The sequence below is a fragment of the Anabas testudineus genome, chromosome 24, assembly GCF_900324465.2.
Source record: "Anabas testudineus chromosome 24, fAnaTes1.2, whole genome shotgun sequence".
Lineage (NCBI taxonomy): Eukaryota > Metazoa > Chordata > Actinopteri > Anabantiformes > Anabantidae > Anabas > Anabas testudineus.
This window is the reverse complement of record NC_046632.1, coordinates 6,395,337-6,415,408: the sequence shown is the minus strand read 5'-3', so window position 1 is coordinate 6,415,408 and position 20,072 is coordinate 6,395,337. Positions and strand designations below refer to the sequence as shown.

Here is a 20,072-nt window from a genome sequence, read left to right as displayed (position 1 = left end):
AATTAAGTCAGGTGCATTTGAACACATAACAAAGTTGTTTTTAGGTCATCTTTGGTGAGAGATTTTAAACTTACATTTTATGAATCTTAAGCTATGAATAAAAGCCTCTGTGTTGACTGCTTCCATACTTTAGGGTAAGGGTGTGTCCAGAGTCGGACAAAGGTCTTGCCCATTCTTAACATACATCAATGAATGGCTGTGATTGTTGCACCGAGAGAATATTCTTGGATTCGTGCTTTATCACTAGACACCAGACAGCACAGATGTGTTCAAAACCATTCAGTAGAGAGGAAATGTAAAAATTCCTTCTTAGGATCTGAAGCTGTTTTTATACAAACAAAAATGAGAAATGAATTTGTTCCTGCTCCATGGAGCAAAAAATAAACACAGGACACTGATGTTGTATGCCCTGTTTTTATGTTTATTGCCTTAACTGTGTAATCACAGCCTTAAACAAGCTGTTAACACAGGTGATTTGAATATGCATAGAATAAGTGTACTAAAGAGTGAAGCTCTACAGTAGCTTGCTGTGTACTCTGAGGAGCTGTTTAGCACTTACTGCTGTGGGAGACAGAGCTTTAACCGACTTTGTTGGCCAGACAGAGCGATGGTGATAATGGCCTGCTGGCCTCTCCCAGATCCTGTTACACTGCTGGGGACACACAAGCTGCTCTGTATTTAGCAGCAGTCCTCCCTGCTGCAAGCTTAGATTGCAGCTGAGCTGGTGACTCCGTAGTCTGAAGGTACAAATAGCTCTGAAAGAAATCATCAGCTATGATTCTGCTGCATTTGTATTCACTATCCAGACAACAAGGAGAGTCATAAGAAATATAAAATATAAATGTTGTTGATGTACAGCACTAATAGAATAACAAAATCACTCACTTCCCTCAATTGACATTTTTACTGCATATGTACAACCTGCACAATCTTGGTTGTTTTCGAGCTTTGTTTTGCAGTAGTTAGTGATCTCCATGTGTTTCTCAGCTGATACTAGTGGCTGTAGTCCAGACGATCCACCTTTGCAAACTATCCTCTCTGACAACACTCCAAAAATCAATTTGTTCCCCTCTAAGTTGATTGTGATTAACGTTTTTTGTGAGAGCCTCCCCAGACAGGCATGCCCATGCATGTTTAAAATTCACCAATGCTAGAACCTAGATATGTCTGCTTGTGTTGCAGCACCTTGTGAGAATTTGTGCAGTAATTTTCTAAATCATCAGTAGTTCCTCAGTATGATAATGTTTGCATTGTGGGGCACAGAAGCTACTGTATGCATTTTTAATGTTAAGACAGAAGAATAATCACCAGCACATGACAGAGTCCTGCTGGGGCAAGATAAGAACATTGGAATGATGAGACCGTGTTATCTTTGTATGTACAAATCTCCAACAGGGTAACAGTGGCTGTACTTCATGTCTTACTTCCATTATAAAAAATGGAATGATCTGAGAATGAACACTAAATCATTGAGGTTTTTTCCATTTTCAGCATGTATAATACAGTGTGAGCTACAGGGTACTGAGTTTCACAGACAGCTATCTGTTTGCTTCCCAAAGAGACAGAGAAAAAGCATGTAATTCTTTCCACCAGGCACTTGCTGTAAGCAGCATGGTGAGATGCTGATTACATTTTCCCTTTGCCAGTTCTGTTAAGACAGAACACTTCCGACAGATGCACACTACCAGAAAGTAGAAGGATGGAGACAACCTTACAATGTGTGCAAGGACACAGGATGAAGTGAAAGGAAAGTACTTGTCTGAACACAGTTCTGTAGAAGTTATTTCATTAGTGGATTGTACACTAGAGATTGCAGATGCGATTGGCTTTAGCTGCGTGGATGGTGCTAGGGAAAGGGAACAAGGCGTGCAGGAACAAACTAATCTGCTAATTTAATAAAGGGACAATATGAATAGATGGTTTGGAACAGTGAGCCCTGATACAGCGATGAGGGACGTTAACACATGTTAAGCAATACACCTGTTTAAAAGAACATGCATTTCATGTCAGTCCATGCAAGATTTTACTTTCTACAATTCCCACACTTCCAAGATCTCCAGAAAAGCTTGGAAAAAATGACCACACAGATGTAGTTTTATGCCCCTTGTTCTTAGCTCTGATTAAGTAAAATCTTCCAGATGTTAGTGGGTATATGAAGAAGATGATTATTGATGCTGTGCTTTGCTCATCAGAGTGTGATTTATTTCTGGAGCCACCTGTCAAACAAAGGTTGCCTCTTGTCATTCTGACAAGCGGCCAATCTAATCAGCGTGAATGATGATGGGGTAGACACATGCTAATTAGTATCAACATCCTGACCACAGTAGAACAAAGGACACTGTTTTTGTCGCGCTCTGTTATTCTTGTCAGCGCGTATGTGTGTTTGTGTTCCTGTGTGGGATTTGTGTCCATACAGCTCTCAGTATATTCAATATAAATGAAAGAACGCCTCTCTATGTGATGTATTTATGTGTGTATGTGTCTGAGTAGTTGCATAGGTTCATCAGAGGTCAGTCACGCCACCCAAACATTGCATGAACCACTGAACACAGCTGTGAGCAAATCTTTATGATTTCCAGACAAAAACTTCTGATGACGCTCAGAGACAATACAAGGTCATTTGAGCTGTAACAGAAAGAAGATCTCGAAAGAGGTGAGCCAAACCAGCCTTTCCATCTGGAGCCCATTTCAAACCAGTCTGCTGAGCATGATTGTATCTGAGTCTGGAAATACTCAGCTGAGACACAGAACTCTTGAGCAGCATAGTGAAAGCACTTCAGGTCATCATGAGTCCAACGTCTCGGTGAGTGTGCTGGTTTCCTGAAATTTGCATGAATGAATGCCACCAAAGCAGCTTCTGAGGGACATAGAGGCTAGAAAATATAAAACCTACAGAGAGAAAACACAGTAATACAACAATTCCTATAGATTTGTATGATTTGACAAGTTTTAACTTGAAAGCCTCATTGAAAAAAGGAACTCCTTTCTTAATGTTCTTCTTTCTAATTTTTCCCTCTTGCTTACTTAAAATACATCACTGAACTGAGTATACCGATGCATCACTAATATTGATCAGTTTCATTGATTTTCATCGGAAGGCAGCATTTTTAACTAAGGTTGATTTAAAGCATAGATTCAGAAATGTTCTGTCTTAGATGAATATGGATCCTTATTTTCACGTGACACACCTCCGCTGTAACAAAAGGAACAAATTGCAGAGCCTTCATTTTCTTTCTTAGTGTTTGTCCATATTTTTACCTCCAGACCCCTTCGACCTCTTAATTTGTTCCTGCTTGTTAGCACCTTTTAACATATACAGACATACAGGTAAGGTCAGAATTATTGTCCGCCTTAATGAAATCAAACAAAACCTTTAATTCATACATGAAAATGATCATAACAAAAAGTGCTTATTGTTGCTACTAAGTGTAAATAAGATATTTTATTATTACACTGAATGCCATAATTATTTAGGAGCTATCACGAAGAAAGACATTTTGAAGGATGATGTAAAGAAATCTGCCAGTCTAGATTTAAGTCCCAGCTGTGTCTGCCAGCAAGAGAGTGACATGAGTTGGTGCAAAACGTATTGAAGGTCATCAAAATCAAGGTCTTAGAGTGGCTCTCTCAGAGCTCAGATCTCAATCCTATAAGAATCTGTGAAGGGTGCTCAAGGTTAATGCCTATGCTGAAAAAACCATGCAATTTGGATGAGCTGGAACAATTTGCCATGGGTGAATGAGCTAAGTTCATGTCAATCTAGGAACTACCATCTGCTGTCAGATGTGAATCAGGAAGGTTACACTATTGACTACTATTTAATTGTCGCGGGACTAATAATTTTGACATTGGCATTTTTGCTTTTTTCTTAATCAAAGTTAGAAATGCTGTATTTCTTCTTTTGGAAGCAATTCAACTATGAATAGTCTTGGTTATGGTAATTGGTAATGGTAAATGGTAAAACAATCAAACAAACTAAACAAATGAAAGGTTAAAGCATTTCATAGACATTCCTTAAGAAAGCGCTGTGTAGTTGAGGCTAATAATGGTCAAAATGGACATAAATACAACCCATTTCTCAGAGGATGATTATAGCACAGTAGGAGGGTTGCTGTTAGGAAAAGTCCAGTTGTTCAATCACCAGCTGCGCTAAGAGCAGCTAATGAGGAGGTACAGGCAAATAAGTGCATAGTATGTGTTGTTATTTATCAATTAGCCCAGATAAAGTGCTGCAGAAATGTAGGAAACTGTGGCTAAATAGGCTGCAGTGATTAGACTGACTTCAGCTGTGTGAGAACACTTTAAACTTAACTTAAGACAAAAACTGGGTGATGAATACGCCATTTGAAACTGGCCTGTTATGGTGGGACAACTAGCATGAATAGAAATGGAGAAATATTTGAGAGACACGAAAAAAAGGCCACTCTGACTCACTAGCATGGTGGAAGCAGCCTCTGGGACCCTAAACTGTCTTTGCATACTGGCCACTTCAGCCCTGTCAGAGTTGCTTTTTAAAGGCTGACTACATTGTGAACATGTCAAGAAGTTTGCTGTTACCAGAGAATGCAGACAAAGGAACAGTGTAGGAGAAATGCTATGAAAGTTAGTGCTGTTCACCTAAACAACCAGCTCTCTGGTTTTAGCTGAGCTTCTTGTCTGACATCCTTCTTTGACCTCACATCATCTCTGTATCCTTCCTCCATTCCTATCATCCTTTCCTTTGCCTTCAGGAGATTTATGTTAAAGAAAAAACATCCAGTCTCTGCTTTCTTTCTCCTCAAACCCACAGTCTTTCCATTTCTCTCCCTGCCTGTCCTTTTCTACCTTCCTCTCCTCGTCTCATCAGCTCTTCACTGTGTCTCACTGGTGCTCACATTACAATGCCCAGGATGCATCACTGCTCAATCTCCCAGTAATGCATTTCCAATGCTTCGACCGTCTTACTTGTCATGTGGTCATGTCTCCTCCCTGGGTAGCATCACTCTGTAAGCTGTTTAGAAATGCATGAATCCTCTCTGTTATTGTACTCATTCCATCATTACTCACTCCCCAGAAAGAGCAGCAGTTTGCGACCCCCACTCCCTTCTCCTGCTGCACCGAGTCAAACTGATGAATACTGCTGATGCTGTGTAATAACAACAAAAGATTGCCTAGATCAGAAAGCTATATAAAACTGTAACTACCTAAGAACAAGAGAGTGGGTAAAAATGCATGTTGCTGTTCTAATCATCGCTGGATGAAGTGTGAAATTAACTCTGGGAATGGAATTTGGCTTTATAACTGCACCAGAATGTGCCAAATTTCTGAGAGTTGCACTGTGCCAGATTAAAAATTGTATGTACAAATTCTTCTCTCATCACTCACAGTCAACAGCATTTTAATTAGCTGCGGAGTAGCTATTTGGACACCCTGGACCTGCGTGTTTGAATTCAAATCATGTTTGTCAATCTGGACAAGCTCTCTATCACTGTAAATTGCTGTCTAAAACTACACTATGTCAATCAAAAGTCAGCTAAACATGAATTCTGAAGGTTATATACAAGACAGTGGCATTAATTACTCTTCAGAAACTTCTGCCATCTGTGTATAGTACAGTATGTACACCTGCAGGTGTGAGTACAGACCCTCTACAGTTAAACGTCAATCATTATAAAACACCTCAACCAATTTATGTCCTCTCAATAACGCAGTTCTTGGCTAGATAGATGCAGACTGTGTCTGATTCACGGTCGGGCTCACACCCACACATGCCTTTCATGTGTGTGCACTTACAAAGTACATCATCACACAAACTAAGCTCTCCACTGTCCTTTCAGTACACTGTTCACTGTGTTCACAGAGCCTCTACGGACAAAACAAAACAAAAAAAAAAGAAAAGGAAAGAAAAACTAAACAAGAGCAGTATCATAACTATTGTACTAAATATGCAAGATTGCATAGACAAAAAAACAACCAGCTGCCATCAAAAGAAAAGCACATGGGCAGGGCAACCAACTCCGATTAATGAAAGGAGGACTTACCTTTGGCATTTTAGTACATTTTCCATTTCTGGCATCTTTAATGTACGCTATATCCAGTAGATCTGTGTCCTGTAAACAAAAAGAAGCACAGCTAAATCAGTATCAATGTCCAACTATTAACTCAATGTATTTGTTAACATTGTGTGCCCATGGGAACTATTTTGGAGCTAAACAAAGAAAGGTTTCAGTGACCCTTTCCATTTTCAAACATGCCGTGTGTGTGTGTGTGTATGTGTGAAGGACCATAGGTGTGTAAGGACACTCATTAGCCTCAATACTGAATGCCATGTGGGAGTTTTTCAGATAGAGTAGTAAGGTAGAGATAGTAAGCCAAATGACACTGCCCTTGCAAATGTGTTGTTGTGCTGCTGTGCATGAAAATTAGGACAAAAGTCTAAAGTCTCCATGTTAACTGATGACCTACCTACATGAGCAAAGGCTCTTCTCAAGCAAAAAAATATTCAATCTAGGTTTGGGAGAAATCCCTTATTAAATCAGTTATCAAGCTGACAAAAAGCTACGACAAGAAGATACTTTGGGACGGATGGGTGCAGATTCAAGAAAACAAATCATTAAATATACCCCACAGCTTGAGGGAAGTTTATTCCAGTCTGGAAGATGATACATTTGTACATCTTGTTATAAGGTAAAAAAAAAAAAGAAAAAAGGAAAGAGTCACTAGGGTGGGAGCTTTCTCTTATGATGTTCAGGTCTTTGTGAGTACACCATGTTTCATAACGTCAAAATGCTTATGATCTCTTCTGCTATTTCCACTGTTTGTTTTAAGGCTGTACATACTCATAGACTTTGAGGTTTTGATAACAGTGATGCAGGTCTCTTGTCACTAAGTTCATATCCTCTCTGCAAGACTTTTGATGTTGTTCATGAGGTCCACGAATGTAACAAACAAACTTTAAAATGTGGTTACCAGGATGGATTGGATGTTTCAGAGCTCTTGCGTGTCAGCAGAGTGAAAAACTGCTATGCGACATGGAATCACCTCGACATTGTAGCAAGCAAAACCTGCACAAAACCTACACCTCTAACCTCAAACCACTCCAGAGTTCGTTTGGGACCAGACCGATCCCACATTCAGTATATTCACCACACTCAGGTGTGGTTGTTTTGGTCGGCATGTGAGTGTTATCTCTGTGTTCACACACACCGTGAAAAAGATCCACAGCTCGAAACATGGCTGGTGTCGCCCTAACACGTCTGCAAGGACCCTGATTGTTTGCCATAACACCTTGCCACAGCCCGACTAGGATCAACTTATGTGGGATTCAACTAGCAAAGAGACACAACAAGGTGCTATAATGAAGTCAGTTTTGAAACGAGATGAAAACACAGAAAACTGGATTAACATACATTTTATTGGGAAATCAAGTAAAGCTCTCTGTAACAATAATTTTAGTGTCAAAGTTAATCTAAAATCTTGGCTGTTTCATTCATTATTGAACCCCTCAGTGTGGGATGTCATGTCAGAACATGGTTCCATCTTACAGCTCCAACATTTCACAGCACACTACTGTGAAGCAAAGTGGGAGAACATTCAAAATACGAGTGGTGAGATACAGACACTGTATTACCACAGTGCAGGACATTTAACTTTCCTTCCTTGCTCTTGAAAAAACATGTGATTTCAAAGAGTTTCACATTATCTATCTGTTTTGTCCTCGTTTGTAAGCCTATTACCCTTTAAACAGTCTGTAATGTGGTTAGCAGTAAATATACACAAATTGCAGTCTCACAGACAGCCCCTGCTACCTCCTTCAGTCACCACATCCCTTTATCAGTTTGGATTATCTCTCTCCCTCTCTCTTTCTCTCTCTTTCTCTCTCTCTCTGAGAGGGAGCCAGGACATGAGGTGGGAAATTAACCAGAGTGAACTGTGTGTCCACTCAGCATTATCTGGGGAGACAAGGGTGCTTGACTCAATCTCCAGCTGCAAATGCCAGTATCTGACCATCTCAAGCCATGATCATAGGGGTGGTGGAAAACTGCACCCCACCATTTCTCCTTATCTACAAATCCATACCTAATTTAGTCCACCCAAGGTTTCATGTTTATTTTAATGTCTAAAAATAAATGTGTGTGTGTGTGTTTGTTTTATGATTGAATAACTAGAAAATATTCTGAATTTGAAGAATTTGGTGCAGTTAAAACACAGCTTCTGTCTATCACGATGTAAGAAGCAGAAATTAAAGCACGCTATGTAGTCCACAAGGACAAGTTATTCCTTTTCTGTAGGCCGTAGCATCAATTAGACTGTCCCTGTTTGCCCAGAGAGAGAGAGCCTCTGAGTAAAGGTTAACGCCCACACCAGGTCTGCAAATGCCTCCCTTTGAAGTCTCTTTAGAGCGATGGAGCTCCACATGGGGGCCTGGTGGAACAGTGGGGCTTCAGGAAGCAGCTTGCTGGTCTGGTCCTTTTTTGTGCCCCCTGGCCCTGCGCAGTTAACACAACTAAAAGCTGCTTCGGCGTCATCAGTTAAGTGTTAACCTGTAGAGCTGACTTATTAAAGGTAAAGCCAACTGCCTGTAAGCATGGCAATCTGCTCAGACAGTATGCAACCAAGCCCCATGCAGGCACTACCATAACATACAAAGACTGGCAGGATTTGCTACAGTGTGCAGAGGCTTACTCATAGTGCAGATGTAAACAGAAGTTAAGGCCAGTGACATCTCATTAATATTAAGTTTAATTTCTAATTTCAGACATTGCTGACTTAGTTAATTAAATGAATTCTTTCTGTCTAGCAGTCCAACCATTATTTTTGCCTGTTTAATCTATATCATATAACATATGTTCTGTGTCTGTTTCTGTCTTCTCTTGTTATTTATCACACTCCGGCTGGTTACAGCTTTCTCTCTCTTATTTCTCTCCTTCTCTCAGGGCTTTTCTGTGTGCATCAAAACACTGAGCAGGCATCCAAAGCCCATTAAGATCCATGGCACGTCCAGGAAGCAAGGAAGGCCGGCGGGAGAGAAACTACAGAAATTAATGAACATGCTTAACCTGGGCTGGCCCTGGGCGCTGTTTTCTGTGCCTGTTTGTCTCTTTCTGCTGTGGAACTGCTGTTCACGCATCTGCAACATGCTCCCTTCCTTTTAAAATTAAACTCATTCCTTTTCCAAGTAGAAAGTAAGGAAAGTGGTGTTTATCTGAAACTTCAGATAATTCATCATCGATCTGTGAGTCATTTTGTTGTCAAAGTGCCTCTGCTTCAGGCACTTTGAACATCTAATACAAATGACATGTTCCTGTGTTCGACCACATTTTGTTATTCTTTAATTTGAAGAACATTCAGTCCACTTGTGTATCCTCATTACTAGTTGGTTTGAATTACTGATTATCTAAGTCCTTTGGGGCAGGCAGTGTGGCCTCTTTGGTTGGTTTCATAATAATAAGTTCTGTTGCCCTTTGAAGCAACAAGCTTACACAGCTTTTGTGGTAAAAACAAAGGGGGGATGTGCTGGTGTGACAAAAAGGGAGAGAAAGAAAGAAATAAAAAAGAATACATGGAAATTGAGAGACAGGTTAGCTTGCTCATTTACCAAAGGCATGCTTGACAGCCTCCAGGTTCAAAATGGGTATGGACTCTGCAGGGTTTGAGGCCTATGCTGTGCAGCAAGGAGCAAAAAAAAAAGTGAGGCCAGCGAAGAGGGAGAAATGTGTATGTGCACAGAATAACTGAATGAGGAGATGCTTGAGAAAGCCAAGTGCAGTGTGGGGAAAACCTGTAAGTTAGCCACACACAACTACTTATGGATGATATTTTTAGGAGTACTCCATAATAATAACAGCAACAAATACTGTATGTACAGTACAACAGTATAAATTAATCTTGCTAAATCATGATAAAGCAGAACAAATGTCATAAAACAGACAATCAATCCACTTGTAATCCACATGTAAAGCTTAATTCCATCGTGTCATGTTTTATCTACAGCCATGCGTGTCCATGTCTTGTATCAGGTTGTGCTTAGTCAGATGCAGTTTGCTCACAGGACCGCTGATAGACTGCTGAGTCGAACTCTAGACAGGCTCTACACAAACATTAAAATGTCTGGCTCTGTCTATACTGTACATACAGCAAACATAACTTAGAATGCAATAGAGGTGCATTAAAAAGAAAACAAAGAAGAGGTTTGGCAATTTAATGTGTCATAGAGCTAAATAAGACCATTGCATAACCAACTATGCTACTGCTTTCTATGCACAAGAGTCTTCAAAGGCCCACTGACTCAGGGTCAGGAGATTCTGGGCATGGATGTATTCCCTAATTATAAACAGAGCTATTACTATTACTTATGTGGAACAAAACACACTGAAGCCGTGCAGGTGCTTTGCCTGCCCCGGTAAGTGGCCCTCCAGTGCCACTTGGCTGCCAGGAAATACATACTGTTACAAGGGAAAATGGTTTGTGGAGAGCTGTGCTTGAACCTAGCTGACAGTCACATCCACTCTGCTGCTCCAGTCTTGGGTTCCTATAGAGCGACTCTAACAGCCTCACAGTGAGTGAAGTCCCAAACCTCCTCATCTGAAGTGGCTGACTAAAGGGAGAGTGAAAAGGCTGCAAACAGTCACAGAAAAGAGCAAAAGGCTTGTGTGCAGAGGGACCATGAATTTTCACACATACAATAGTACATGTATACATGTGCCCTTTAAAGACCTTGCACTGATGGACTGGCTGCTGCTTCCTGTTGTACAACTAATCTAAGATGGCTTAGTATCTAAAGCTCGCAGCAGGACCGATTACATTTGAAATTATTTCCATGGATTTAATGCTCTATTAGGCAAGCACGACGTAAAGAGAGATAGCAAAAATGGAATAGAGATGAGGTATGGCATGCGACAAAGGCCTTGAGCCAAATTGAAGCGTCTGGCATCGCTATGAGGCTGCCCAAGGGCCTATTTAAACTGAGCAACTAATTCATTCTGTTTTTCATCCATATACCCTGTTGCATGACTGGAAAAACTAAAACTTCAAACAAATCGATCCTCTGTCATATCAAAGAATCATTTCACCTGACAATGGATGGTATTTATTCCATCACCGTTGTCTATTTTTAAGGTTAGTGATTTTATAGGATAAAGGATAAATCTGTATAGATTAAAGAAGAGAAAAGAATACAGTGGTTCTCTATCTCAGGCAGCAGATACATGTGGTGTATTGTTGCAGAGATCTCAGTGAGGCATTTCTAGTACCAGACACCAAATGGGAGCTAGACAGTTTTTCCAAAGGGATGTGAGGGCATAGGCCGAGCAATGTTGAAAAATTCTGCAGAAATGTGTCCTTATGCTTTGACACCTTTGGTCCTGTGAATGCCCACCATGCTTTTGAGCATCTTAAAGCAATGATGCGTGAAACTGCAGGTTTTTCTGCCCCCAATTTTACTGTGACATTTAAAAGATGTGAACTCAAACGCACTTGTTGTCATAAAAGTGGTTCTAACTTGTCACTGATAATGGACCTGTGCAGTCAAAAGCACTGGATCATAGTTGTTATAATGTGCTTTTATTTTACAGTAGTCCTTATGTATTTGCTGCATGTCTCTGTTGCATGTTCCCTGACACAAAAGGACACTTTTTTTGCCTGTTTTTTCATTAAACCTGTCCGTGATTTTTGAGATAATGTTCCCTCTTTATTAAATGAAGGACAGTGTAGAGGTGACAGAAAATGAGGGGAGACAGAGACGAGGTAGAACATTCAACAAAGGTCCCCAGCCGGACACTAGAGGTACAGTGATTAAATAGTCAGCGTCATAAATTGTATTTTATTTACCAGGGATGTCTGCATCCAGCCACTATACTCTTGCTCTCAAGCAACACACATAAAAACATACATTTAAAAGTACATACTCAATGGGTTGACTGAGGACAATCAGTAATATTTAGATATTGTGTAGGGGACCTCTTCACTTTTGTTGTGTTGTGTTCATGGTGATACGGATGGGGAAAGGATAAAAGGGTTCAAAGCTCAGTGCGTATGAGGGGGAAAAACAAGGAAAGGTGCCAAAACAGGAGCGAGGGAGAAATGGCAGTGTAAGAAAAGAAAAACAAACACAGAGGGCGAACGATGGAGGAGAGTGGTGGCGGCTGATAGTGGCCATCAGCAGCCGACACGCTCCACAAAACAACCAGCACTGAGATAAAGGCTGCTGGAAGCTTTGTTCTATACATCAGCACTCGCATTCATGCTTGTACACACACACACACACACACATCAGGTGATACACACACTCACACACCTGATACACACATAAAAACTCCAACTTGTCTTTGCCATCAATCTCTAGTGTCCTCTGTGTTCAGTCACTATAAACACTCTGAGAGAGTCTGAGAGCGATGATGTGGCCGGCTCTTGGGCTCACATTGGTCACCATTTTCCTTGGAGCGTGCTAGACCAATCAAACCGTGGAAGACACACACACGCATGCACATGATGGAGTGTATTGCGGGATACTGGAGGGAGTGTATTCCTTGCTGATAGATAGCAGAGCTGAGTGGGATGACAGAGAGAGCAAAGCTGCTTCCCTCATCTGTCTGTCATCCTCTGTTGTTCTCTCTCCCAGTCTTTGCTTTTGGCAAAATTTTTGCTCCCCCCTTTGTCCTTCCCCTGCCTTACTCTGTCCTGTCTTGTCCATTTCCGTCTTCCACTCTCTTGGACATGTGCCGCTCTCTTTCACTCGTCCTACCTAACCTCTCCCTGGACATCTGCCTCCTCTGCTCTTCCTCATCCTCTCCCCATGCTTCCATCATGTCTGCTTGTATCTTAACAGCAGCTCTTGTGTCGATGGATGACGGTTCACAGCTTGTCTTGTCTGATCCCCTGCCGACACACACATGCTAACGCGCCACCCCCATCCTCCTCCGTCTTCTTCCATCCTTCCTCCTCCACACCATTTAAGTCTGCTCCTCTATTTGTGTGTCTTCCTTCAGGCACACTGTGGATGGCTCTTGTCTGTTGCACTGAAACCCCTGAGATGGCCTTCAGAGACCTGGAGCGAGTGACACACTTGCATACACACACGCATACATGTGTAAAATGGATGAATCAAGGTAACAAAACACCAGATAAGACACAAATACAGACACATGGAACTCACCCAGACACTGTAACACACAAGGCACAGTACCAGTAAATAAATTAACCTATCCTGGCATCTGAGCAATGGTTAAAATGTACATTCAACCCTCCTACGTACCACAAGCGTCCTTCTGTGTGCCTCAGGTTTCCACTGAAGTTCTCTGAGATTCAGACTCAGTGGCAGAGACAGTGCAGCTCTGGTTCTCATCTTTCACATCACCTCATTTAGACACCTCTTAGGTGCAATCTATGAGCTCTTTGAAGCCAGGACAAAGCAGATGGCTAAGAGAAATTCATTTTTTACTTTCTCCAGCAAAGCTCTTTGGTTCACCTTATCTGTCACTTCCTCGCCAAGATCCATCCTTAAGCGCTCTCTGGTTATCTTTCATTCTTCCTCCACACTTTCTTTCTTTTCACCAAATACAGAGGGAAGAGGATTAAAGTAAACAGAGGACAGGACACTGGTTTAAGTGCAAAAGCAAAAACATTTCAAAATATGATTTATTCACCTGTGTAAACAAGTTCCCTTTCCAAAGATGTGATGTAGTATTTGTTAGAGTTCTATTGCGTACACATTCTCAATCATTTCCAAAATATCAACTGAATAGTTTGACTAAGTACCCACTAAAAGAGCACAGCAACACATTAACAAAGGATTAGAAATGACTGGGAATACATCAGCTCACTTGACTTTAGCCAGGAGGACACACAATCTTAGAGAGCATACAACATAACAACAATTTAGCCAGAGTTTGCTCGATAAAAACCATTTTGACAAGGATTCCTTGAATTTTGGCTATCAAACGATTGTGACTGCACTACACCATACACTGTGTGGGACAGTCCCAACCAATAAACTTGCCTCGCTAAGTTCATATGGCTGATATATACACTCATCACCATAATTTAGATGAGGAGAAAGAAGCTTCACTAAACCATGTTCCTCACTAACTTCAAGTCTTGGTGTAGAAAGCAACCACAGTGGCTCAGCAGCCACAGCAACAAGAAGAAAACTGAACAGATCACTTGTGCGCTCCAGGGCTCAAAGCGCAGATGGTAGACTCAGTGGTAGACTCACAGTTTGGTTAAGTTACACCAGCTTTTGCGCCTGTTGGTGGTTATATTTGTTTTGCATTTTGATTTAAATACTTATTTCATATTTTGTACCTGTTACAACATACATGACATTTAGTATATACTGTTATTTACTATAAAAAATACAAAGCACCAACATAATTATCACAGTAAACACATCATACAATATGAGCTCGACATGACTTGTTGATGAATTAATATTTTGTATCTGCTGTAAAACATTCTTAAAGTAGTTTTAACAGGAAAGCAGACTTTAAGCCTTTAACTATCGACTGTTACGAGTTGAACTATTCAACAGTTACAGCATTAAGAGAACATCATCATCATCCCTACTTGAAAATACAAAGGCGATCACATACAGCTATCTATGGACTGTCTGCACCACATTCTTCAAATTCAGATATCCACTCACTTTAAGCACACAGACAGCTGAATCTGTCTGCTCATGAATTCATCTGCACTGTTTGTAGACATGAATCTGATATCTACAGGCATTTATGATTGCTTGCCCAGTCTTAAGATGGTCGGTCATTCCTATAGTGGAATGACCCGAGGGCAGGCAAAAGGGAGCAGAGGTAAACGAGGTAAAAGAGAGTGGTGCAAGGTTGTTAGGAGCAAGCAAGAGCCAATTGTACTGTGCATATTTTCAATGTCATTATGTCATTAACAAAGGCTACTGTCATCTGTCAGAGGAGCTGACTACATACTGGTGAATCCAAACATCTCTTCTTCCACTGCAAGTCAACGCTGCGTTCGCTTCAACTGTGCCACCACAGTAATGGCAGCGTCATTAGAGAACAAAACACATAAATCAGCCAGCAAATTAGTGTATACTATGAGCCCCGCCGATGTGCCGGTTAGGCTCTACTCTCAACCCACTGCTACTCTGCAGTCAAGTGGCTTTTTATCCTGTTTCCTGTCAAAGAAACCACAGGCCATTATGTGTGTTCATCAACAGGTCCTAAAAGCATTTGATAGAAATAATAGAGCAAACCCACAAAGACACACAAGAATCAGGAGAACACAGTGTGGCTGGAAAGTGGAGGCAGGAAGACTCTTTCACTGCCACCCTGGTTTCAGCTTGTCTTCTAATATACTGATGAAAACTAATTTTCCATGTCCCTTTCTTCTAATGGGCCAGGTGTTGTTCCTCTCCCTCATGTAGTGTAACTCTCTCGAGGAAGACTCTCGGAGAGGAGCTGGTATTTTAAATACGGCAGACAGCTGCGCTTCTCGTCTTGCCCCAGAGCACCTCCAAGCTGTTTAAATTTGAAACCTTCTTATGATTCCACCAAGCTGAATTGACTTTAGTGGGGAAAAAAGACAACTGACCCACATCTGTGACACACTTAGGTGTTCGAGTGGAAGTGGAACAGTGAGAGGAAGAGGGGAGTCGGAGGGGAATTCGGGGATGGACAAGAGAGACTATCGAAATTCACTCCGACAAAAAACAAACAAACAAAAAAACACAGAGGTGACGGGTCATGTTAGCAATGTAAGACACGCATTATGCTGTGATAGTGGGTAAAGTGCCTGAGTGATGAATTGACAGAGCCTAATCAAGTCTGTCAGAGAGGGTTGTGGTTTGAAATGTAATATCTTCTCTTGAGGTGAACTGAGATAAACTGATATATCCTCTTTCTCGATTTGTCAGGATTTTGTTCCTTTTACAAAAATGTTTATTTAGTTTATACAGGTACCTACGCAGACATGTTAATAATCTACAATCAAGGCCAATAGGAGCCTTGGTAATAAGCTTTCTGGCATGAACATTCGGAAATGGAGAGACAGCAGCAAGATAATTGCTACACAGTACAAAGGAATTCAGCTTAAAATGAAAAGCAGCAGGGTGGCATGAAAACCGAGAAACCCCTGGCTAGTGGGAATTACAGCCCTCTTAAACATCAGAAGCTCATCTAATGTAATTATTTCGATTAGTCTGCATCAAAGCATAATAATACAAAGTACAATATGTCTGAGAGAGCTGTCTAAATACAAGACAAGCATAATTCAGCGATTCTGAGAGTGAACACATGATTTGCAACCCTTTCTAACACGCTTGTAAATGATTAACAAGACCAGTCAGCTGAAAGAAACACACTCTTTGCTCTCTGTGATTATCTATACTTAACTATCCCACTGACCACTCTACATCTGACTCTTTGAAATGGAGTCAAAAACCTCTTCTTTCCAATCGCCCACTTGAGCAATTGGTCATTCGTGTATGCGCTGGAAGCCCTGGAAATTGTTCGAAAGCAAAAAGCCCGTAATTGCCTTATTAGCAAATAGGACTTGAGAGTAAGCCATCCATTGCCCTGATTCCTGCAGCAAAATGAATTAAATAAAATCCATTGAGGCCTTTCAATGAATATGAAAAAAAAAAAAAAAAAAACGTTTAAAAAACTGTTTAAAACATTAGTTGAGAGAAAGAGAGAAAAAGAATTGAGGCAGTGGTGGTGGTGGTGGTGGTGGTATTGGGGGTGGGGGGTTGACTGCCCTTTATACATTAAGAGGGTTAAAAATTAATGCAGTGTGTCTACATGCAGCATGAGAACAAATGAGAAAGATACACAGTTATGAAATGGGCGGTGAAAAAAGGGAGGCCAGATGAGGCTTATCATCTTGATCTGTACTCTGACCCTGACACATTAAAGCCTTCTGGGATTTTTCTATGAGCCTGCAGAAACTCATGAGCCACTTGATGCCTCTTTAGGCATTCCCGAACAGGAAACTGCTAATCCTGTTGAGTACCTGCAAACAACCTATGCACTGATAAAACAGACTCTAAAACTGTACAACAAAAACAAAGTGTCTTTATAAAACAGCTCGCCTGCAAGTCAGACATGATGCGTTTGTGTCCTTTGACTGAGGAATCACATTTTGCCATTTAGCTATTGCTAGTATGAAACAGCAGCAACCAAATGCACGAGTAACAGGAACAATTATGCATTTGGCATCAAAGCCCGTTGGCTTTTGTTAATTTAACAGAATTCTTTATGAGAAACGGATAATTTAGGACATGCAATCCTGATTTTAGTATTCTGTTAATTTCAGTTCTTATCATCTCTGTTCTTGCAGGCAGTGCAGATGAAAGGGAAGAGAAAGTAAATGAGAGAACTCTATTACTGAGTGAACTTGTGACCTACACTGTACAGTCAAAGACCAAAAATTAAAGTGAATTGAAATTAACTTAACAAAAGAAGTGTATTCTCTCTCCGTTTGGTCTTTCAGAAATCTAATCAAAACCCAGGATGAAAAGAAGACGTATACTTGTTTCATCTTGGTTTCTTTGTCTACTAAAGACTTACACAGCTAAAAATTTAATTTCATGGTCATCTGGTGATCTGATATGTTTGCTGTGTTAACAAACTGGCAGAACAATAAACGTTCTATAACACCACATGATCAAACATTTTGAACTTTTCAATTTGATTTTTTTTTATTTTGAAATATTTTCTTTTTGTAGCATTACCACTGCAAGCAAAGATGAGGTTGTGCACCATGTAGGTCCCCCGTCAAAACCTGGAATGAAACAGGAAGGAAGTGCGTTCTCTCTTATTGAGAGCTTGTCTACAGTGGGACATCAAAGTCTTTTGGCTGAATGCCTTTATTTGAAAGGGCTCCCCGAGGAAAGCAGCCACCTGGCTTGGTAGAGCGATGGCAGTCAAATCACAGCAGCAGGGTTTGGAGTTTTGCAGCATCAAAAAACAAGCTGCATGAATTGGATTGTCATGGCAACTGGGCTGGGTTAGCGTTTGAAGTGGAAGGAGGGGAATGGAAGAAGAAAAGAGAGCGAGTCACTTTCTCTGTGTAACAGTTGACTCACAAATTTGAAATGCCAGTTCACGAAAAGCATCGGTGTTTAAATGTCTGAGCTATAAATTCTCAACTGTAATCAATTTAGTGTAACTACAACTAATAGAACAAATCAGTGACTGTGAGATTGAATTCATCCCTGCTGACCTGAGATAGTAGCACTGAGTTGTAGTCAGAGAAACGAATATCAGAGGCCATTGTGACCGGGCAGTAACCTCTGATTTTCTGACACACAATCCATCCATATGTCAAGTCATCATACTGCAACATAGAAACCTCAGCTCTCCACACATTGACTGAACACTATCTCATGAAAAATGCCCCAGTGAGCTACAGTATACAAACTCATTCGAAGTGGTGCCAGGGTTTGCCATGTTTCTCATTCTTCAGAGAACTACCTTCTGCAATTGATGTGTACAACTTAGTGCTACAGCACGACTTTATGTAAGTGTCTCATCTCATTATCCGTGACGTTTTTAAACTCAGTGGCATCATGATGATTCAAAGTTCCCTCATAATGAGACAGCAGAGGTAAGGATAAATTTAATGCTTACAGTGGATGCTCCTAATTTGGCACCATGAACTTTTTATGACTCCTCTGTGCTGCAGTACTTGCAGCAGTTACTGCTTCAGCTTGGTGGCACTTCCTGACCGCTGCAGAGCGGAAAAACGAAAAGCATAAACAAGCTGACACTGACTGATTCAGCTGTGCCATGATGCAGAGCTCAACCAACAGCTCAGCTCTGCCTCAGCTATGCAAATATCTAACTGACAGCTACAGCGACAGCCTGGCCACCGCTGCACATTTAAATCTATTCAAATCATCATCATGTCAGAATGACAACTCCAAACTCGAGCAAATGCCACCGCTTGGGGGCCGACACACTACAAAGCCTCACTCGTGATATTTCATGGTATAGGGCCAAAATCGCCAAGATTCAAGTTTGGCTTCGTTTATTTACTGTCTAAAGGTGGCTTCCCGTCACCCTGCTCTCCATTTTACCATTGCAGCAAAATCAATATATGATCCAGGCAAGTAATAATGAACAGGTAATAAGCATGTCCAAAAACAGTGATGACAGAGAGGGATGGGAGGAGACAGGGAAAAACCTGGGATCGGAGAGCAGCAGACCTCTCAATTGACTTCAGTCTACTGAGCAGAGATAAAATCAATTTACTGGCATCACAGTTAACCACACATCTCAGTGCTTCAAATCAAAATTTCATTAGGTCCTTTCTTTGGCACTGGAAAGTTATCCTTAAATTTTCTTACACTTGAAATACGAGTGAGTCAAACAAGACAGCTGAACAGACAGGCAGTGTTATTATTTCAGTCATCCGCATCCAAGGTAAGGCTAAGGAACGTCATTCTTCATTCAATCTCCCCTTCCCCGCTCTGCATTACCACTCCTGAGACTGTGCGCAACACCGCCGTCATACAAACACCGAGCCCTCAGAGTCAAACTGCGTTCTGTGTGAACCGTGTCAGATGAAAAGAATCAACACAATAGAGATCACTTTTGAATACGCGGCACAGAAATAGGCCACCATAAATGTTATAAATACCTGGACCCATGAGACAATGAGAAGCTTAATCATCCTCTTCACTCCGCTGTCATATTTTAAACAGGCAGCCAGACTGAGCACCTTTGATTAGGCCAAAATGAGCTGTTGCCTGCTGGCAGTAAGTCATACTTTACACGAGCACTTAATCTAACAAGTCTATTATGTAAGGTATTTTTTATAATATCATCTATGACTAATTTAAACTTTAAATACTATTTTTTTTAAGTACATCTGAGTCACTGCCTACCTCTAGCTGTTAAATTCACTGAAGAACTAAGAATTACTTCAACACACCTGATTTCTACATGGGAACTATTTTCAGCGCCAACCCTACACAGAGACATTAAAATGGACAAAATGAGTGTTGAATATTGAGCTGAGCATAAAGTCTGGGTCAGTTTACAGCAGCAAACCTGCGATGGTGAAATATTTTAAGATGGGTTTGTTTTCTCCAATTATATGGACAAATAGCATTTTCGCTT

The 20,072-nt window shown here is 40.9% G+C and overlaps 1 protein-coding gene across 2 annotated transcripts in view; it reads right to left on the bottom strand.

Annotated features, from left to right (window-relative positions):
- The window catches only part of LOC113149516 (1-phosphatidylinositol 4,5-bisphosphate phosphodiesterase beta-1), a 91,277-nt gene that overhangs the window by 60,261 nt on the left and 10,944 nt on the right, over positions 1–20,072 (bottom strand). For both annotated transcript variants that reach the window (XM_026341692.1, XM_026341694.1), the window contains exon 3: positions 6,021–6,089. In XM_026341692.1, the coding sequence (XP_026197477.1) occupies positions 6,021–6,089 (69 nt within the window). The remainder of the gene's footprint in view (positions 1–6,020; positions 6,090–20,072) is intronic.